The sequence below is a fragment of the Somniosus microcephalus genome, chromosome 24 (assembly GCF_052327205.1).
Source record: "Somniosus microcephalus isolate GS21.2 chromosome 24, FLI_Smic_1.0, whole genome shotgun sequence".
In the NCBI taxonomy this organism is placed as follows: Eukaryota; Metazoa; Chordata; class Chondrichthyes; order Squaliformes; family Somniosidae; genus Somniosus; species Somniosus microcephalus.
The window spans coordinates 50,710,232-50,730,277 of NC_141010.1; the positions used below are offsets into that span (position 1 = coordinate 50,710,232).

Below are 20,046 nucleotides of genomic sequence, written 5' to 3' on the forward strand. Positions count from 1 at the left end.
ACCTTCAAAGATTTGTGAATATGCATGCCCTTCAAAATAGTACCATTTAGATTATACTGCCTCTCCATGTTGTTCCTCCCATGCACATCATTTCACACTTATTCACATTAAATTGCATCTGCCATGTGTCTGCCCAATTCACCAGTCTGTCTGTCCTCCTGAAGTCTGCGACTATCATGCTCACTATTTACTACATTGCCACGTTTTGTATCATCTGCAAACTTCAAAATTATATTCCCTATACCCAAGTCCAAGTCATTTATACATAAAACGAAAAGCAGTGGTCCTCACCCTGACCCCTGGGTTCCCCACTGCATGCTTCTCTCCAGTCAGAAAAACATAATTTCACCACTACACTCTGCCTCCTATCCTTTAGCCAATTACATACTTTCCTATCCTTTAGCCCATTACATACTCAAGTTCCCACCATCCCCTTAATCCCGTGTGCTTCTATTTTCCAAATAAATCTTTTGAAAGTCCATATATACATTTACTGCACTACCTTCATCTGTTACCTCGCCAAAGAACTCAAATCAGGTTAGTCAGACACAATTTGCCTTTAAGAAATCCATGCTGGCTGTGGCTTATCAACCCATGTTTCTCCAAGAATTAATTTCCTTGTTTTTGTATTCAATGCCCTAAAGAGTTCCTCTGGTCTAATGCCAATGACTGACAAGTCCAGTAATCCAAAAGGCCACCCTTGGGGTGTGGTCATAGAGTCACAGACATTTACGGGACAGAAGGAGGCCATTCAACCCATTGTGTCTGTGGCGGCTGAAAAAGAGCTATTCAGCCTAAACCCACTTTCCAGCTCTTGGTCCGTAGCCTTGTAGGTTACGGCACTTCAAGTGCATATTCAAGTACTTTTTAAATGCGATGAGGATTTCTGCCTCTACCACCCTTTCAGGCAAAGTTCCAGACCCCTACCACCCTCTGGGTGACAAAAGTTCTCAACTCCCCTCTAATCCTTCTACCAATTACTTTTATTTATGCCCCCTGGTTCTTGACCTCTCTGCGAGGGGAAATTGGCCCTTCCTAGCCACTCTATCTAGGCCCCTCATCATTTTATATACCTCAATCAAGTCTCCCCTCAGCCTCCTCTGTTCCAAAGAAAAGAACCCCAGCCTATCCAATCTTTCCTCGTAGCTAAAATTCTCCAGTCCTGGTAACATCCTCGTAAACCTCCTCTGAATCCTCTCTAGTGTAATCACATCTTTCCTGCAATGTAGTGACCAGAACTGTACACAGTACTCTAGCTGTGGCCTAACTAGTGTTCTATACAGTTCTAGCATAACCTCTCTGCTCTTGTATTCTATGCCTCGGCTAATAAAGGAAAATATCCTGTATGCCTTCTTAGCCACTTTATCTACCTGTCCTGCTACCTTCAGGGATCTGTAAACATGCACTCCAAGGTCCCTCTGTTCCTCTACACTTCTCAGTATCCTACCATTTATTGCATATTCCCTTGCCTTGTTAGCCCTCCCCAAATGCATTGCCTCACACTTCTCCAGATCGAATTCCAATGGTCACATTTCTGCCTACCTGACCAGTCCATTGATATCTTCCAGCAATCTACATGTTTCTTCCTCACTGTCAACCACACAGCCAGTTTTTGTATCATCTGCAAACTTCTTAATCATGCCCCCTACATTGAAGCCTAAATCATTGATGTATACCACAAAAAGCAAGGGATCTAGTACTGAGCCCTGCGGAACCTCACGAGAAACAGCTTTCCAGTCACAAAAACATCCGTCTACCATTACCCTTTGTTTCCTGCCACTGAGCCAATTTTGGATCCTACTTGCCACTTTCCCTTGGATCTCATGGGCTTTTACTTTTCTGACCAATCTACCATGTGGGTCCTTGTCAAAAGACTTGCTAAAATCCATGGAGACTACATCAAAAGAACTACCCTCATCAACCCTCCTTGTTACATCCTCAAAAAATTCAATCAAGTTAGTCAGACACAACCTTCCCTTAACAAATCCATGCTGACTGTCCTTGATTAATCCGTGCCTTTCTAAACGACGATTAATACTGTCCCTCAGAATTTTTTCCAACAATTTACCCACCACTGAGGTTCGGCTGACTGGCCTGTAATTACTCGGTCTATCTCTTTCACCCTTTTTAAACAACGGTACAATGTTAGCAGTCCTCCGGCACCATACCTGTAGCCAGAGAGGATTGAAAAATGATGGTCAGAGCCTCCGTTATTTCCTCCCTTGCTTGTCTTAACAGCCTGGGATACATTTCACCCTGGCCTGGTGATTTATCTACTTTCAAAGATGCTAAACCCCTTAATACTTCCTCTCTCACTATATCTATCTTATCTAATATTTCACACTCCTCCTCCTTAACTACAATGTCTGCAACGTCCCTCTCTTTTGTGAAGACCGATGCAAAGTATTCATTAAGAATCATACCCACATCTTCCGCCTCCACACACAAGCTTTCTTTTTGGTCTCTAATAGGCCCTACTCTTTCTTTAGTTATCCTCTTGCTCTTTATGTATTTATAAAACATCTTTGGGTGGTGAGAAACTTATACAGCCAACAGGCCATAGTAAGGACCTATATACATCGAGGTTGGATATGCTGGTGGACTATATTTCATATGCTTTAATGGGAAGACTTGGATTGTGCATTGTGCCACCCAGTTAATGTTACAGCGGCAGGTGTGAATAGTATTCATGCAGAATTCTTAAAAGCTGCTGGAAGTAAGGGGTAAGAATAGCAGTGGTCTTGCTGAACAATGCTACGAACTACCAACTCACTTTGGAGTTGCCTTCTGAGGCTGGTGAATTGAATTCTGTTTGATGCACGTATACCTTTGCTGTTCCACAGCACAATTGTGGTCTCTAGCCACAAGAAAGTGTATCCTAGTGAATCGGAAAACTATCGCAAAATCTCGCTGGTATTAATGGGCTCTTAAAGTGGTTCTTCAGGTTGTCGGAGCATGTCTTTCAGATGTTCTGTCAGAAAGGAACAAATAGGATTTTGCTCTTAGAAGGAATGTGTTGGACAGTTTGCAGCTTTATATAAGATTGCAGGCGTTATGAGGCTCGAGATCTCAATTATATTGCATTCATCGATTTTCATAAAATGTTCAACCTAGTGAACATAACATAAGAAACAGCAGCAGGAGCAGGCCATTCGGCCCCTCGAGCCTGCTCCGCCATTCAATAAGATCATGGCTGATCTGATCTTGGCCTCAACTCCACTTTCCTGCCCGCTCCCCATAACCCTTTATTCTCCTGTTTTTCAAAAATCTGTCTATCTCCGCCTTGAATATATTCAATGACTCAGCTTCCACAGCTCTCTGGGATAGAGAATTCCAAAGATTCACGACCCTCTGAGAGAAGAAATTCCTCCTCATCTCCATTTTATATGGGCGACCCCTTATTCTGAAACTATGCCCCCTACTTCTAGATTCCCCCATGAGGGGAAACATCCTCCCTGCATCCACCCTGTCAAGCCCCATCAGAATCTTATATGTTTCAATAAGATCACCTCTCATTCTCCTAAACTCCAATGAGTTTAGGCCCAACCTGCTCAACCTTTCTTCATAAGACAACCCCTTCAACTCAGGAATCAACCTCGTGAACCTTCTCTGAACTGCCTCCAATGCAAGTATATCCTTCCTTAAATAAGGAGACCAAAACTACGCAGTACTCCAGGTGTGGTCTCACCAGTGCCCTTATAGTGCTTATATGCCCCTCATTTGACCCTTATTTTGAAGGTGGAAACTGGGACACAATCCCAAATTTTGGATTTTATTCAGATTGTGTGCTCCAGCTCCATTTTATGGTAAATGGAGACTTGCTGAACCTATTTCTCTTGAAATAGGAGTAGGCAGTTTGTTACCTATTCTATTCAATGTCTTCATCTATGATGTGTTGGGTGGCACTGGCATTGTATAAGACGTCCTCAGAGTACCTATTCAAGGCATTTCTGAAAATATTGCAGCACTACTTTTCACAGATGATGTGTTGCTGGCAGAATTACCTCGGAATTTAGTGTGCTCTGCTCACTGTATTGAAGAATGGGCCAACTAGTGGGACCTGGTGATGGGACCTCCTAAATGTGGTATCCTGGCCTTGCAAGGCTTAAGAGAGTACCTCAAGGTATGATTGAAAAATACAAAGGGAGCCTATCCTCATTGTTGATCCGTATCTGTAGCTGGGAGTTCTGGTGGATTCCAACCTCAGCCTGGACCCAATCCTCAAGAATCATGCTGCGAAAGAGTGAAGGGCCATTTTGGTCTGACTTTTTTTTTCCAGCAACAGCTATACAGATTAAGCATATGACACATTAGACATGTCCAAACAGCTCTCTTTTGTGGTCCAGAACTCTTAAGTATGCAACGGAAGGGCTTCCTCCAGTCCATGTGCAAGATCTAGGACCAAGCTGTGAATTTGAGGCATAAAAGGGAGGTGGATACAGAAAGGAATGGTTCCTGCCAGTGTCCATCTGTCACTGAATGCCCTGGGTAGTGTGTCTCTTTGCTAATGCTCCTCCTATGAAGACCTGGATGATGCAGTTAGTGATGAGTAAGCCTGGTATGCAGTACTAGAGTTGGATGTTTAGAGCTTCAAGATGGCGTGCACAATACAAGCTCCCCTATATATGTGCTTCCTCTATAATGAAAGCCTGTAGTATAACCAGTGAGGGAACTCTTGAGACTGTGGACGACTGCTGCTAGAGGAAGGCATTGCCTAGAGCTAGAGTTCAGCACAGATATTTATGAGATTAAACAATAGATTTATTTTTAAAAGAAGAAAATTGTAGAAAAGTCTGCAAAAGTAACCGAGGTTAGAGATGGAGCTCTTGTGTAAAATTATTTTTAATCTCAACAAGTTAAAGCAACTTGACTGACCAGAGTTACTTGTTATTTTGATCAGACTTGTAACTGGAAACAAAAACCTTATCCCATCAAGTACTGCACAGTAAAGAACAAATTTCAAAAATCATCTTGAATGGTAATATTGATGATGCTTCAACTTGTCCCATTGCTGCAATAGAGGGCGTTGAGCTTATTACAATAGCAAAATACTGCGGATGCTGGAGATCTGAAATAACAACAGAAAATGCTGGAAACACTCAGCAGGCCAGGCAGCATCCGTGGAGAGAGAAACAGAGTTAACGTTTCAGGTTGATGACCCTTCGTCAGAACTGGAAAAAGCTTATTACAATATTTGACTCTGTCTCCTGCTTTAATCGCATACCCGCCATTCTGGAACTATATGTTGTAACCATAGTAACCAACATTAATACCACTGCTTCACTGAGATTTAATAACTTTGGAGATATGATTCTTCCTCCACATACAAAATGGGGGAAATCCCTATGAGAACATTCACACACTGCATCAGGTGTTAATCTTTCCCATTCTGCTGCAACAGCTTCAATCTAGAGATGCCCTTCCATTCTTTTTCTCCCATTCCAGGAAGTGGGTTATGTCCTCTCCCAGTAGTAAAAGTCTCCTTGCTGTTTATCAGTTTGGTTTTCATTATTTGCAGGTTTTGAGTTCCTTACCACCATTTGGTGGCCCCTGAAGACCTGCTTCTCAGACCTCCTGATCCCAATGGCCAACAAAACCATCAAAATCTGTACCGGGAAGTCATTCTGATCTAACATCAGAGATTCTGTTTAATGGCATGGGTCTTAAAGAAGCTGACCTTAAGCAACTGAGATTCCAGCAGTCCGTAATGGCAAAAGTCCTAGTCTCCTGGAAACCCTCCACTATGAAGGCTTAGAATGACAATTTGTCTACTGGTGTTATGACTCATTTCAAATCATTCTTTGTGTCACGTGCTGCTGGTTGAGAGACTCACTCCAAACTGTCTGATTGTCATGTTGCACTCTCCACCTATTACCCCTTCAGTTGGAGATATCCTGTGGTATGCCAGTTTGTACAAGATCCTTGAGAAGTATGCCACAGTTGTCGCTTTGTGGGTATTGAATTTAGTTCTCAGCAAGCTGAAGTTGGAACCGTTTCTGAACCCACAAATTTTCAACTTCTTTCTCAAGATGATTACTAGCCTCAGTGTTGACGTGAAAAGTAGGTGAATTGCGTCAATTGCAGCTTGATCCTCCTGGTTGAGTATGGCATGTGGTTAGTGCAGTTCTTAGGTTCTTCCTTGCTGCCAAGCAATGCTTGTGTATCATTTATGTCAGGAAATCAGTGCCCTCCATCACCTCCATTCCTTCTCGTGAAAGGAACTGTCATTGATGCCTCTCTTATGCAGTTAGAATAAAAGATCTTCTTCAACCTAGACAATTGTTTGTTTCCTTTGGGAACAAAGCTTTAGTGAAATCTATTACTAAGCCATGATTTACAGTTTGAATCGTTTATCTTCCTTGGTTAAACTCTGGTAGGACAGGACCCAGCTGGAAAAGCTGGAGCTCACTCTACTCAGTATGTGGAAGGTTGGGTTTCTTTCACAGAAATCTGTACGGCAGCTAACTTAAAGCAGTCATTATTGTTTTGACCTGAGAGTTCAGGATAATGATTATTTCAGCACTACTGTGCTTCCAGAAAACTCATGCACTTTTAAGCTGTTTTGGTCTACTTTTCTATTTGTGTGTGGAGATTGAATGAATATCAGATTTCTTAATGTAGGTGCAGTTTTACTATTTCTTTCAAAGAAGTTCTACTTCTACATACAAAGCTCCTTGCTAGCTCACTTGTTCTCTTCATGACTTGTCATAGCTTGAAATTGTTTCACCTTTTGTACCAAGGATCCATTGACAGCAATGAAACAGAGCTATGTCTGTGCCATGCTTTGAGCAACAACAGCAACTTGTATTTATATAGCGCCTTTAACGTAGTAAAACATCCCAAGGCGCTTCACTGGAGTATTATAAGACAAGAAATTTGACACACAAGGATAAATTAGGGCAGGTGACCAAAAGCTTGGTCAAAGAGGTAGGTTTTAAGGAGCATCTTAAAGGAGGAAAGAGAGGCGGAGAGCTTTAGGCAGGGAATTCCAGAGCTTGGGGCCTAGGCAACAGAAGGCACGGCCACCAATGGTTGAGCGATTATAATCAGGAATGCTCTAGAGGGCAGAATTAGAGAGGGGCTGATATCTCGGGGAGGGTTGTGGGGCTGGAGGAGATTACAGAGATAGGGAGGAGCAAAGCCATGAAGGGATTTGAAAACAAGCATGAGAATTTTGAAATTGAGGCGTTGCTTAACCGGGAGTCAGTGTAGGTCAGCGAGCACAGGGGTGATGGGCGAACGGGACTTGGTGTGAGTTAGGACACGGGCAGCCGAGTTTTGGATGACCTCAAGTTTACTTAGGGTAGAATGTGGGAGGCCAGTCAGGAGCGCGTCGGAATAGTCAGGTCTAGAGGTAACAAAGGCATGGATGAGAGTATCGGCAGCAGATGATCTAAGGCAGGGGCAGAGACGGGTGATATTACAGAGGGGGAAATAGGCGGTCTTAGTTATGCTGTGGATATGTGGTCGGAAGCTCATTTCAGAGTCAAATATGACACCAAGGTTGCGAACAGTGTGGTTCAGCCTCAGATAGATATTCAGGAGAGGGATGGAGTCGGTGGCTAGGGAACGGAGTTTGTGGCAGGGACCGAAAACAATGACTTCGGTCTTCCCAATATTTAATTGGAGAAAATTTCTGCTCATCCAGAACTGGATATCGGACACTCAGCCTGACAATTTAGAGACCGTGGAAGGGTCGAGAGAAGTGGTGGTGAGGTAGAGCTAGGTGTCATCAGGGTACACGTGGAAACTGACGCTGTGTTTTCAGATGATGTCACCAAGGGGCAGCATGTAGATGAGAAATAGGAGGGGGGACACCAGAGGTAACTATGTGGGAACAGGAAGAGAAGCCATTGCAGGTGATTCTCTGGCTACGATTAGATAGATAAGAATGGAATCAGGTGAGTGCTGTCTCACCTAGCTAGACGACGGAGGGGAGTTGGAGGAGAATGGAGTGGTCAACTGTGTCAAATGCTGCAGACAAGTCAAGAAGGATGAGGCGGGATAGGTTACCTTTGTCACAGTCAGAAAGGATGTCATTTGTGACTTTGATGTACTGTGGCAGGGATGGAAACCTGACTGGAGGAATTCAAACATGGGGTTGCGGGAAAGATGGGTATGGATTTCGAAGGCGACAACACGTTCAAGGACTTTGGAGAGGAAAGGGAAGTTGGAGATGGGGTGGTAGTTTGCAAGGGTGGAGGGAGCAAGTCCTAATAGGGTCAAGGGAGTAGGTAGTAGTAGTGTAATGTCCTATTGGTAGGGGCACCACTGACAAGAAGCCAGACACTTTCCATTCTCACCAGAGCTTATTAGGAAGGACAGCTGTTGATTTGGCATTATAATGTACTGTCCTTTCCACGTTTTGTGTTCGAGACTAGCACACTCTGATCATCAGAAGTGAGAGAGTGTAACTGCAGGAACCAGTCAGTATCAATTAATCTGTGAAAGTAGTTTGCAGAAATACAATTCTGAATTATATATGTCCTGAATAGTCGCAGTGTGCATGTTCATTACTGAGTTCTATCTATAACCAGCCTTGCTCAGTTGGTAGCACTCTTGTCTCTGAGTCAAAAGGTTGGAGATTCAAGTCCCACTTCAGAGACTTGAGCACATAATCTAGACTGACACTGCACTGTCAGAGGTGCCATCTTTCAGATGAGCCATTAAAACGAGGCCCCCTATGCCTCTCGTGGACGTAAAAGATCCCATGGCACTATTTGAAAAAGAACAGGGGAGTTCTCCCGGTGTCCTAGCTCAATTCCTCAATCAACATACTAAAAATAGATTATCTGGTCATTCAGCTCATTGCTGTTTGTGAGACCTCATTGTGTGCAAATTGGCTGCCTCATTTCCCTAAATTACACTAGTAACTACACTTCAAAAGTACTTCATTGGCTGTGAAGCACTTTGGGACGTCCTGAGTACGCGAAAGGCACTATATAAATGCAAATTCATTCTTTCATTTAGAAACGCAGATCTAGTGGTGAGGGTGTGAGAAGACTGAGCGCAGAGTAACATGAGGTTAGCCCCAGAAACATAGGGATGAGGGGAATCTTTTAAGGGTTTGTACAGATATTGGGAGCTCCCCTGGAAAGCGGGTAGATAGATGATTTGTTTGGAAAACTGGGCATGTTACTTTCTGCCCTTTGTGTACTATCTGCAAGGCAACTTGCAAGTGTTGGATAATGTCTCTAAAGTAAGAGTATATTTATTTCACACACCTTTTTTTTTCATACAGGCAGTTTCCAGCCGCCCTAGAAGATTTGCATGAAGCCGTGAAGCTTTGCCCGAATAACCGTGAGATACAACGCTTGTTGATACGAGTAGAAGATGAGTTCAGGCAGATGCAGTATGGCCAGCAGATGCAATATGCCCAACAACAGCCTCAGCGAGAAGACGGAGACTCTATGCATGAATTATATGACGAGGAATATTTGGAGCAGGAGTTGGACAATGCCTCTGTTGGCTTACAGACAGAACCGAGACCTAGCCAAGGGCTGCCAGTTATCCAGAGTCCACCTCCTTCCCCTGCACACCGTGAGCCCACCTACAGATCCAGCTCGCCTCTCAACTCCCACCAAGTTTTTGACTACAGACCAAACCCTTCAATCTCCTCCCCGACTCGGCAGGGGTACCAATCTACGTCGCCTTCACTTTCTCCTACTCACCAGAATTCTCATTATCGGCCTAGTCCTCCGCCTACCTCCCCTGCTCATCAGGGGTCTTCATATCGCTTTAGCCCACCCACAGTGGGTGGACAAAGCAAAGAATATCAGTCAAGTCCCCCTCCTTCACCATTGCGTAGAGCCCCACAGTACAGAGCCAGTCCTCCTGCAGATAGTATGAGTGTATATAGGCCTCAGTCTGGCTCCCCAGTCCGCTATCAACAAGAACCCACCATAGGTCAGCTTCCCGGTAGGCCAAAGTCTCCTTTATCCAAAATGGCACAAAGACCCTATCAGTTATCTCAACCTCCATCAGGTCTACCCCAACAAGGGCTTAGATTACAACCAGCCAAAGCCCAAATTGTGCGCACTAACCAGCCCAGTTCTGCAGTGCATTCTAGTGCTGTTATACTTGGTGGAGCCTACAACCAGGGGCCCCATTCCATGAGCACCAAGCATCAATCATCTTCAGTTGATATGGCTCCTACTCAAAGCCGCCTGGTTTACCAGCCTGTAATGGGTGGAGTGGTGGCAGACAGCAGACCTGTCCAGCATGTGCAAGCCAGTCTAAGTGCAGGTGCAATAAGCAATGTTTGCCAGCTTCCAGGAACAGTGATGACTAAAGAGGATCACAGCCAAAGACCCTCTTCTGCCTTCCGAGGAGGGATGAGGTATGGCCAAACCCCTCAGATTGGTCGCAGTCAGTCTGCTTCGTATTATCCTGTTTCTCACTCCAAACATGAATTAGATAGGTCCTCTGTACCATCCAGCCAGATTGCATCTCCAGATGTATCTCACATGATCAGGAGGGCACTCACTGTGAATGCTCCAGAAATTAAACCTCACCCACCAACGCCTCGACCACTGCTCCATTCTCAGAGCACTGGCCTTCGATTTTCCCCCTCTAACAATAGCCTTTCTTCTAGCTCCAATGTTGTGTCTTCATTCCGACCTTCTGCCTCCATCCAGCAGATGGAGATTCCACTCAAGCCCTCTTATGAAAGCCGATCCTGTGAAGAACAGTCCCCCATCTCTCCAACACAAGGTTACCCCGGAGATTCTGGTCGCTCCAGGACCACGCCTTTCATGGGGATCATAGATAAAACAGCTCGGACACAGCAATACACTCACATGCACCAGCAGAGCCGAACGTGGGCTGTGTCCTCTGTCGACACTGTCATCACCAGCCCCACCTCCTCTGGAGGGATGTCCCCCCAGTCTGGCTCCTATAGTCCACCCCCAGTCAGTAATATTGCTTTCTTCAATAAGACTAACAATGCCCAAAACGGCCACTTGATAGAGGACGACATGTGTGTCTCCCATGGGAAGCTGACCAATGGATCCCGGGCAGAGATTTTGGAGAGGGTTAGTCAGGCTCCCTCGTACCCAGATGTGAAGGTGGCTAGAACATTGCCTGTTGCACAGGCATACCAGGACAGCATATATCGGCAGCTTTCCAGAGACTCACGACAAGGGCCAACGTCACCTTTAAAACCAAAGAGACCATTCGTAGAGTCAAATGTATAAAGGGAATCCTCTAGATTCTAAATTCCATGTTGTGAGCAGGTTTGCAATTAAACTTCTTGCACATGTAGCCACACAGTGCACTGTACAATGAAGCTGCTTCCACTTGCATATGAAATAAGCCAGAAAAAAACAGTAGTGGGTTCAGTTCTATTCCGTTGCTTAATTATGAGTAGTTTCTAACTTTTCTAACTATTGTACAGAAGTTTAAATGTCAGGGGGGAAAAAAAAGGTGAAATGAATATCAAAGTATGAATGTTTAAGTGACGGATGTTAGACTAATGCATTATCAGGTCAGTTCACATTTTTACTTTACATAGGTAGGTTAAAAAGTACTTATGGGTAATTTTATTTAGGCTTTTTAAAGAAGTCTAACGCATAAGTTACAATAAGGTGCAGATAATGACATTTATTTTCAAAGACACTGCTGTGATTTGTACAGCTTGTAATCAGTTTACTATGATTTATACGTAATGGGTGCATTGCACAGAACTGTCGGTACGTTTCCAGAACCTCAGACACCAATCTGCATTTAATCTCGAGATCAATTCTCTGCACTAGCATGGGATCAGGACTAATTTACCTTCAGAGATAAACAGTAAGTGTTTGTTTTAGCTGCAAGGTTAATCTGTTTAATACTGTAAATGTTGTATGAAGTTTTGCTCTCTACGGACCTGTAGTTAATAATATTTAAGAGTATTTTAAGTTAAGTCAACTTGTATCAGGTAATTTTTTTTTTAAACTTTATTTTTAACCAGGTGCAACTATTGTTGAATTGGTGTGAATAGAAGGGGACATTCCCAAAGCGTAGAATATGGGAGCTGACTTTCCACTGGCATTCTCCTGCTCCTTAGTTGTATCTTTGGCAGTAGTGCCACAGAAACCCCAGAACAATGAATTTGATGCCATTTTTCTGGGGTTCCCAGGGCTATTCTCCTGGACGAGTGGGAGAGCCCCACCCCTGTGAAACATCATCCCCATGATGCTTTCCATGCTTTTACCAGCCAACATCTGCACCTCTTGCATTAACTGCAGTGTTCTGTCCCACCTCACTTGAAAAGAAAACCAATCATTCTTATCAAATTTTGTTTGTTGTTTTAGTGTCGGCACTGGAACACTTTCAGAATTCACACCCATTTTCTGTCCTACAGCAATTGCAAACATAGTTTCCTTAAAATTTCCAATACTTCTAGTTGCAAAAAAGAATTTGAGAAATGTTCAGTAGCTTGGGGCAGTTCTTATTCCCAATGTCCTGGAATAAAAGAAATGGAATTTTGTTAACATTTCTGATGGTATTGAAATGTGCCGTCTTGAAAGGAATAATTCCTGTTAACAGGACTGTTGTGTTTGTTTCCCGTGTTATTTTAAAGTGTTATTGAATAATCAGATTTGATGGCATTGACCAAAAAGCTTGCCAATTCACGTTCTAATCCTTCTTTTCCTGCACTGTCTTTGTTTCAGCAATGTCACTTTCCTTGTAAAATTTAAGGTCCCATCCTAGAAATTCCACTTGCACTATCTGATTAGGACAGAATGAACACTCCAAGCAGAACGTCCTATTTTGGCCTGTTGTTCTTCCCATCTAAAAAGATCATAAGTTTAATAGTGTATAAGTCTTAAATACAAACTTGTAGAACACATTGTACGTGTACTTGAATTAAGTTGAGTTACTGGTCCCAATTAACATCCCTGAATTTGTTTCCAACCTTATTCTGTATAATTTTGTTTTCAATTAACTCCCTCCCCCCTATCGCTTATTTTTATATCCTTCATTCTAAGCAGAGAGTGGGATGCAGACACCCTGATTAGAAAACGAAGCCACAGTTGCTGTGGAATGAACTGGTATGAAATTCATGTCTTGGCTTACTTGCTTCTCCATGGTCTTCCCTGTGGGAGGTGTTTGTCTTCTGCTTGGCACCACCTCCTCTCCACCTAACCAACAACAGGAACTCACTGCGTCAATACTGTTCCATGGTGCATCATCTTCTCTCCATTTATTACCAATGCCAGTTTTTTTTAAACTCTCATCTATCATTCATGCCTCACAGTCACTTTCCTCTTCCTTTCCTTCATTTCTCAGTTTCCCCTTCCGAGTGTATGAATTGGTATTTTGTCAGACTTCATTTGCGAGACAGTTTGCTTTTGCCTTTGTCAATTGTCTCTACTTCACTGCCATGTAATTCTATTCATATTTGGAAATGTCCCCCAAATGCACTCCAGTAAAACAAAGTTATATGAAGTCATCTTAGCATTAAAATACACAAGGATAGGCAAAAAAAAAGCCACACTTAATCACAGTGTGCAGTTCCTTAATTACACCAACACATTATTTCACAAAATTCTTGTACTGAAAGTTTGCCATCTGTATTTTCTGTATATGAGTGCACTTTATCGTTAACCTTTATATACTGGATAGATAATCGTGACTAGTGTTCTCATTAGGAGATAAACAGTTGTGATCCTTGGTGTATTTCACAGAAAAAAAACAAAATACTAAATTTGTAGCACAAAACAGGTTTGCTGTAAATAAATGCCACACTGGTGGGCACTAATCCAGCATCCCTCAAACTCTCTTCCTTGGAAACTCCAACAGCGCACAACTTAACTCTCACTTTCACCGTGTATATATTATGCATAAAATAGAAATGGTATTTGTTACCTGAAAATGCATACAAAAATCAGTCCTTTGCCATGTGCCTATAATATTTTTGTAGTACAGAATTCAATAGTAGAAACCCACCATGACATTGATGAGAGAGGGCATGTAATGTATGCTGATTACACACTATGTTGTTTATAAATCTAGATTAGAACAGCACAACTAACATTGAGGATGAGTATTTGGATTTGCTGCCTGCAAATTCTATTGGTCTGGACTCTAGGCAAAAGAAACTTGATTTGCAAGAGTTATTGAAGAGAGGGGAGAAGAGGAGAGCCTCCCAAAACTGCCAGGGAGATGGATGTTACAGATGGGTAGTCTCCATTAACCACATGGAGCATGGCATAAATTGACTTAAGCAGGTGCACATGAAGTGTAGAAATAATTGCCAACTGTCAGCACCACAGGCCAGAGAACAATGCGGAAGAAACAAAATGGAAAAATAGCAGTACCATTTTTCTTAACTCTGGCCCGAGTTAAATGCACAATTAGGGCCACAGTTTGGGTTATATTCTGAATAAATCCTGATCACGCCTATTCAGCTTGATCCGGATTTCAAAACCTCTTTGGAGCCCCTTATTAATAAAAGATTGACCAACAGACTAACCGAAAACTTAATTTGGAGTTAAGTTGTGTTGGCTGAATGTTTCCTCTAGCCTGCAGCTTTTAAAATCACAGGAGCTCGCTAATGCATCAGTGTCACTGCAACTCTATATTCTTGTTGCCCATATCTCTAGCTAGTTCTACATAGACCAGTTAAGACGTAGCATAATTCTTGTTATTGAAGTGAAGACTTACATACATCTTGGTGGGTCTTGCAGTTTGTGCCGAAGAGATAGTTGTTACTTTTGTTGGCCCACCTAGGCTACGTTTCAGTAATTATCCAATTACATAACTTGCTGCCAGTATAAACGATGCACTCCTACCGCCAGCAGAGCCATGGGAATTACCCCTTAACCGGTAACTGAAGGAACATTTTATAACTAAATTGTGATCGAATTATACTTTCTGGCCTATTTACAGAACGCTGAATTATGGTTATATGATTCTATAATTTACTCTTACCTTTAATTTATGATGCTTGGCATTAAAGTTACTGACCGCTCCTGATTTAAACATAAACACTCACCCTCAGCAACAATATCTTCATAACATAACGCACATCCTTCCAATTACTCCAGTGATGTTTTGAAGCGCCCTCTTTAACTGAAACAAATTGTGAGGCATTAATGTTTTAACTTGTTGGTTTCTAAAGTGCAAGTACACTCTAGTTAAATTCAGTGCACATACTTCAAATTTATTGGCTTTTAAAGAAAAAAGGAACCTACTCCACATTAATGGGAGTGTAGTAACCCTTACCTTAGCGCATGGATAAGTGAGGGTTGTATATAGACCAACAAAAGGTGTCTTAAAATATGTCAGTGAATCACCATGGAGAAACTGGTTAAACCTTGTAATATGCAGCGTTGGAGAGCTACTTAAAACATTCAGGAATTTACTATTTTTAAAAGTGCCATGATTTGAAAATGTAATTTAGTGATTACATATCTACAGATCTTACTGATCATCTGTTGCTTCTCTCTCTCTCTAGTGATCCCAAAGTCCAATATTTGAGCTGGCTTATTTTCCCACATTCATTGTAGAGTTAAGGGAGGAAATTAAAATATTGGGGCAAGGTGCAATACATAGTTCATGGACATCAATTGTCAGACCTTCACCAGAATTATTACATTGAAAATAGCCCTGTGAGGTTTCAGAACATTGTTTATCATAATGTACGTTTAAACTTTCATTCTGATTTTAAGTATAGTTATGTATATTTGCAGTTAAGATTATCAAACTTAATGGTATTGACACTCCGGGTAGATAGCACACTTCAGACCAAAACAGTCTGGTCCTTTTGGGATTCACCCAAAACCGAGTACAATGTATAACAGGAATGAATTTTCCTTCTTAATGAGGAGTGCAATGTTATTTTTTTGTTGAGTAGATACAGAATCAGCTGCGGCAGGGATGTGTGTAGGTACTTTTTTTTCTCCCCTTGAAAATGATAGAACAGAATACTAAACATTTGAATGTAATTGCAGAAAATTATATTGTACCATGTGTCAGTTCTGTGTGGATTCATGGATTCCTTTATTTTTTGCTGTACTGTTAATAATGCACCAAGAAGGCATCTGTACACAGCGAGGCACCAGCTGGGGAGCTGTATAAAAATCTTTGGTTTTCTCTCGTGTGTGTCTCTCTCTACCCATCTCGCTCTCTCACCACCCCCTCACCCTCTCTCCCCTCCTCTCTTTTCCCCTCTCTCTTGATGTAAAGGATTTTTCTCTGTATATTATAAACTGCATGTTTTGTTCCAGTTACTGATTAATAATTACAAAAGGTTGTGATATTGTATCCAGGTCGCCCTGGGCTGCGGCCCTTTCCATATTTTGGATGGAGATTTCTCTTTGCTGTATTGCTTGCTGAGCAGAGTAATATTGTCTGTACATGTGGGCTGTGAGTTAGTGCAAAAACAAAACAAAAAAATTAAACGAATGCTTCTGTTTTTATTTTTCATTTACAGATTGTGATCTGTACAATTTACTGTATGAAAATACTGTACCTATTTATAAATGGTTAACACTTCAAATTAAATGAAACACAACTGCCTAACTTTCATTAATGGTTATTTTTGAAATTCGTATAGAGGTATAAGTTGTCTGCAATCCAATCAGACATGAATGAAGTGTTGCAGCACAGAACGAATTCTACACAATGTGCAAGATGGATGTAAACAAAAGTGTTAGCAACTGCTACACATTCTACTAGAACAGGCTCATTTTCCACAGGGGCAACCTCCTTCTTAGGAGTCTTTGTACTCCGAAGTGATCTTCATGTAATATTGTCTCAAATCAAAGTGCTGCTCAGACCAGACTCCAGTGGTTTTTCTCCTGTATCAGCAGCAGGGTCTTGCGTCATGTACCCAGTGGGCATAGTTCTGGAAACATGTCTTGTGCTGTAGAATTGTCTGATTCTGACTTGTGAATTTCTGACATTGACACCTGAACACGGTTGACGTTTTGCCATCACTGCTTTCATCTTATTTTTGTTGAAGTGTTTCAGTATGGCTTGCAGGAGGCTTCATGTATTGCACATCCCTGAAGACGGTATGTTACATACACCTCTATTCATTGAAGGCCACTCTTTGGGAATAGGTTTGCTGCCCAAATCTAACATACACTTCAGATTAGAAGAAGATTCATTTAGCATAGGAGAATTATTGACTACAGTGAGCCCAATCCATATCAAAAGCATTGATCGAGGCAGGTTCTGTATAATATAGTGGGACCAAGGAATAAGCAACTTGCTCTTTTGCAACCAAGCATTTTTCCCTAGCTTTTATAGTAAAACTGCAGCACCACATACTGCTGAAGTGTCAGCTTCAATGATTCTGTCCCAGCCGATATAAACAGGCCAGAAAAGGTCAGCGTAATCGAGAACTCCCCATCTTTGAGAAATTTTGAGGCAAAATATTCAGAGCTAGAATTACTTTTGGGAAGATAAGGATGAATCTCCCTTCACTGCCTGTATCTGATGTCCCACATTGCTGTTTTGACCTAATCTATAATTGATTTTGGCTTTGGAAGACCATTTGTAATGACTTAAGATGAAGCTTTGAAGGTGATCTTTGTCATTGGGTCCAGCATCTCCACTCCAGTCCACTTCAATGTAGTTGAAGAGCTTGAGAATCTTGCTGATTCAGATAATGTTTTAGTGATTTCTATTCTGGAATAAAGAGGTAATTCTACCTTCTGAATCCTTCTACCTTAACACGCATGGGCAAATATTTTGAACAGTTTAATGCTGAAGTAGTTTTGACTGTGACTCTGAGATTTTCTATGGTCTGTCATGCCCTGAATATTTTTTCATGTTTTAGGATGGAATTTGCGATAGGACCCAGTTACACCCTATTTGAGAATCACTTAGGTTTCCTTGGGAGGGGGATGGGAAGTCCTTGCGCCCACCCTCCTGCAACTTGATGTCATGGATGTTGGTGGGACTGGCAGAAGGATGTTCTCGGCAGCCTTCTCTGGTGACCCCAGCATCCTGTAAACCAGCATATCAAGCAGCTGTTCAGTACTTCCACAAAGATAGAAGAGGGACCCACCAGATACTGAGAGGCCAAATTTCTTACAGCAGCTGGTTGCAAAGTGATCCTACATTCCTGGAAAGCAGATCACCTTTTGTCTTTTCTGTATTGATCTGCTGGACTAGCTGACTCTGTCTTCATTGGCTACCCAACATGTCTATTTACTGCCCATCCTAGCAGATGCCCCAGTTGCACCAGTTCTGATGCGAGTACCTATCTGCTTCATTAAATAGCCTGACCCTGGCAATTCCGATGGGCTCTGGCGTGTAATTTTTGCAACGCCAAAGAAATCCCACTCCACCATCGCTACAGTGGCGGAGGGAAATTGCGAATTGTCAGTCCCCACATCTGTAGGTCGGAAAGGTCTGCGATCCTGGTCAGAGTTGGCAAACTGGACATAGTTGCAAAGGCCACTAAGGGAGGCTTTAAAAAAAAAAAACATCTTGAGTTCCTCACTGATCAGGGCAGAGTTCTTGCACCCTAGAGAAGGAATCAAGGAAGTTGGATGGTTGGGGCAGGGAGGGTATGCTTTAATCACTTTAAAATATGATGACTGAACGTTGGAAGTGGTGGTTACAAACGTGTTCACTGTCACCTCACATGCTTTCAGTTTGTTGGTTGCATGTATGGCCCAAGCACTTGAGGAATAAAGCATAGCAACTTGTGAGTAGTACATGCAGGTAATTTTCGTGAAGGGCGATTCCAGCAATTACTATTTTTTCAGATTTTCAACATTTGTGGTAGAGGTTAGCTCTATTAATGGGTTGATTAAATTAGTCAGACTGGTCATTGTTTAAATAGATTTCCTTTTATTTTTATTGATAATAGACTCACTACTTTGTGTGTGTGTGAGAGAGAATGACAATAACACAAGTCAGTTCTAGCAATTGAAATAACAAGAAAATGCTGGAAATACACATTTGAAAAGGAAATTTAGCGTATCAGGTGTGGACCCTTTGTCAGAATTGAGTTCTGTTGAAGGTTCAGCACCCAAAACATTAACCTGCCTTTTCTCTTTACAGATATTGACCAACCCGCTGTATATTTCCAGAAATTTCTGATTTTACTTTTCATTCCCAGTATTGGTAGTTTTTTCCTTCCTTTTTATTAGTTTTGGCAATGTGCTGGACTTGCAAATTTGAAGCTGTATTTATCAAGAGCTTATTTTTTTTTAATTGTCATCTTGAAATAAAGTAGTCTCTGTATTCTGGCCAGAACTAGTACAGACCCATGGCCGCAGCACGCTACCTCTTTAGGAATTGGGTAGGCTGAGTCACTGATTCCTGTACAGATTCCACCATCCTTCCCCTGTGATCAGCTGAGCCTCGTGTTACTGTGCTGCAGAACTCAGCACAGTAAAGTTTTCTACCTTGTGAACCTGACCAAGAGGTGACAACAGTTGACAAATTGAAGTGTCGAGCACCTCTGTGGTTTGAATTTTCCACCTCTGGATTGTGAAATGGACATTCTACTTGATGGATTTGAAATCAGTCTCGACTGATTGTCAGACAGGTCCCCTCTCTGTCCAGTGTGTGTCCTAAGTGAAAAGTTTGGCAGTCCTAAGTGTTGTGAGTTCATCACATAAATGGCCAATGACTGAATACTAAATTATTAGCCTGACTGGGAGAAGCCAACAAAAACAGGTAAAGTGTCTGTGGTTGGAGTTCAGGCATGTTGGGACAGAATAGAGAGAATGTTAATTTTGCAGGTCTTTACTCTTGGTATATTCCTTGAGTGTAATGCCTCAGACCAGTCCCATAGGCACGCCCTCACTTCCTATGACAGAGTGTGTCTTTACTTGTGCAATATGTAGGAAATGTGTGGCAAGTCCAGGAATCAAACAGAAAATCCTCGTTACTACTTTAGCTACTGTAATATCACGCCCACATGTTATCTTCAGTTTGGAAGGCAGTAGAATAAATATTCCCCTAGACTGTGCCGTAGGCTATAAACTGCCACACAAATTTATTGAGCTGTAAATGGATAAGTGAGCAGAAATAATGATTCACTATAGATTTGCCGTTGTTACCAGTTTAATATCCTTAAATTAGAATATAACA

The 20,046-nt window shown here is 42.1% G+C and overlaps 1 protein-coding gene across 7 annotated transcripts in view; it reads left to right on the plus strand.

Moving 5' to 3' along the window:
- The window catches only part of tanc2a (tetratricopeptide repeat, ankyrin repeat and coiled-coil containing 2a), a 1,096,529-nt gene extending 1,080,020 nt beyond the window's left edge, over window positions 1-16,509 (plus strand). For all 7 annotated transcript variants that reach the window (XM_085966617.1, XM_085966618.1, XM_085966619.1 and 4 more), the window contains one exon: window positions 9,242-16,509. In XM_085966617.1, coding sequence (XP_085822743.1) covers window positions 9,242-11,195 — 1,954 coding nt within the window. In that variant the 3' untranslated portion in view covers window positions 11,196-16,509. The remainder of the gene's footprint in view (window positions 1-9,241) is intronic.
- The last annotated feature ends 3,537 nt before the right edge of the window (window positions 16,510-20,046 follow it).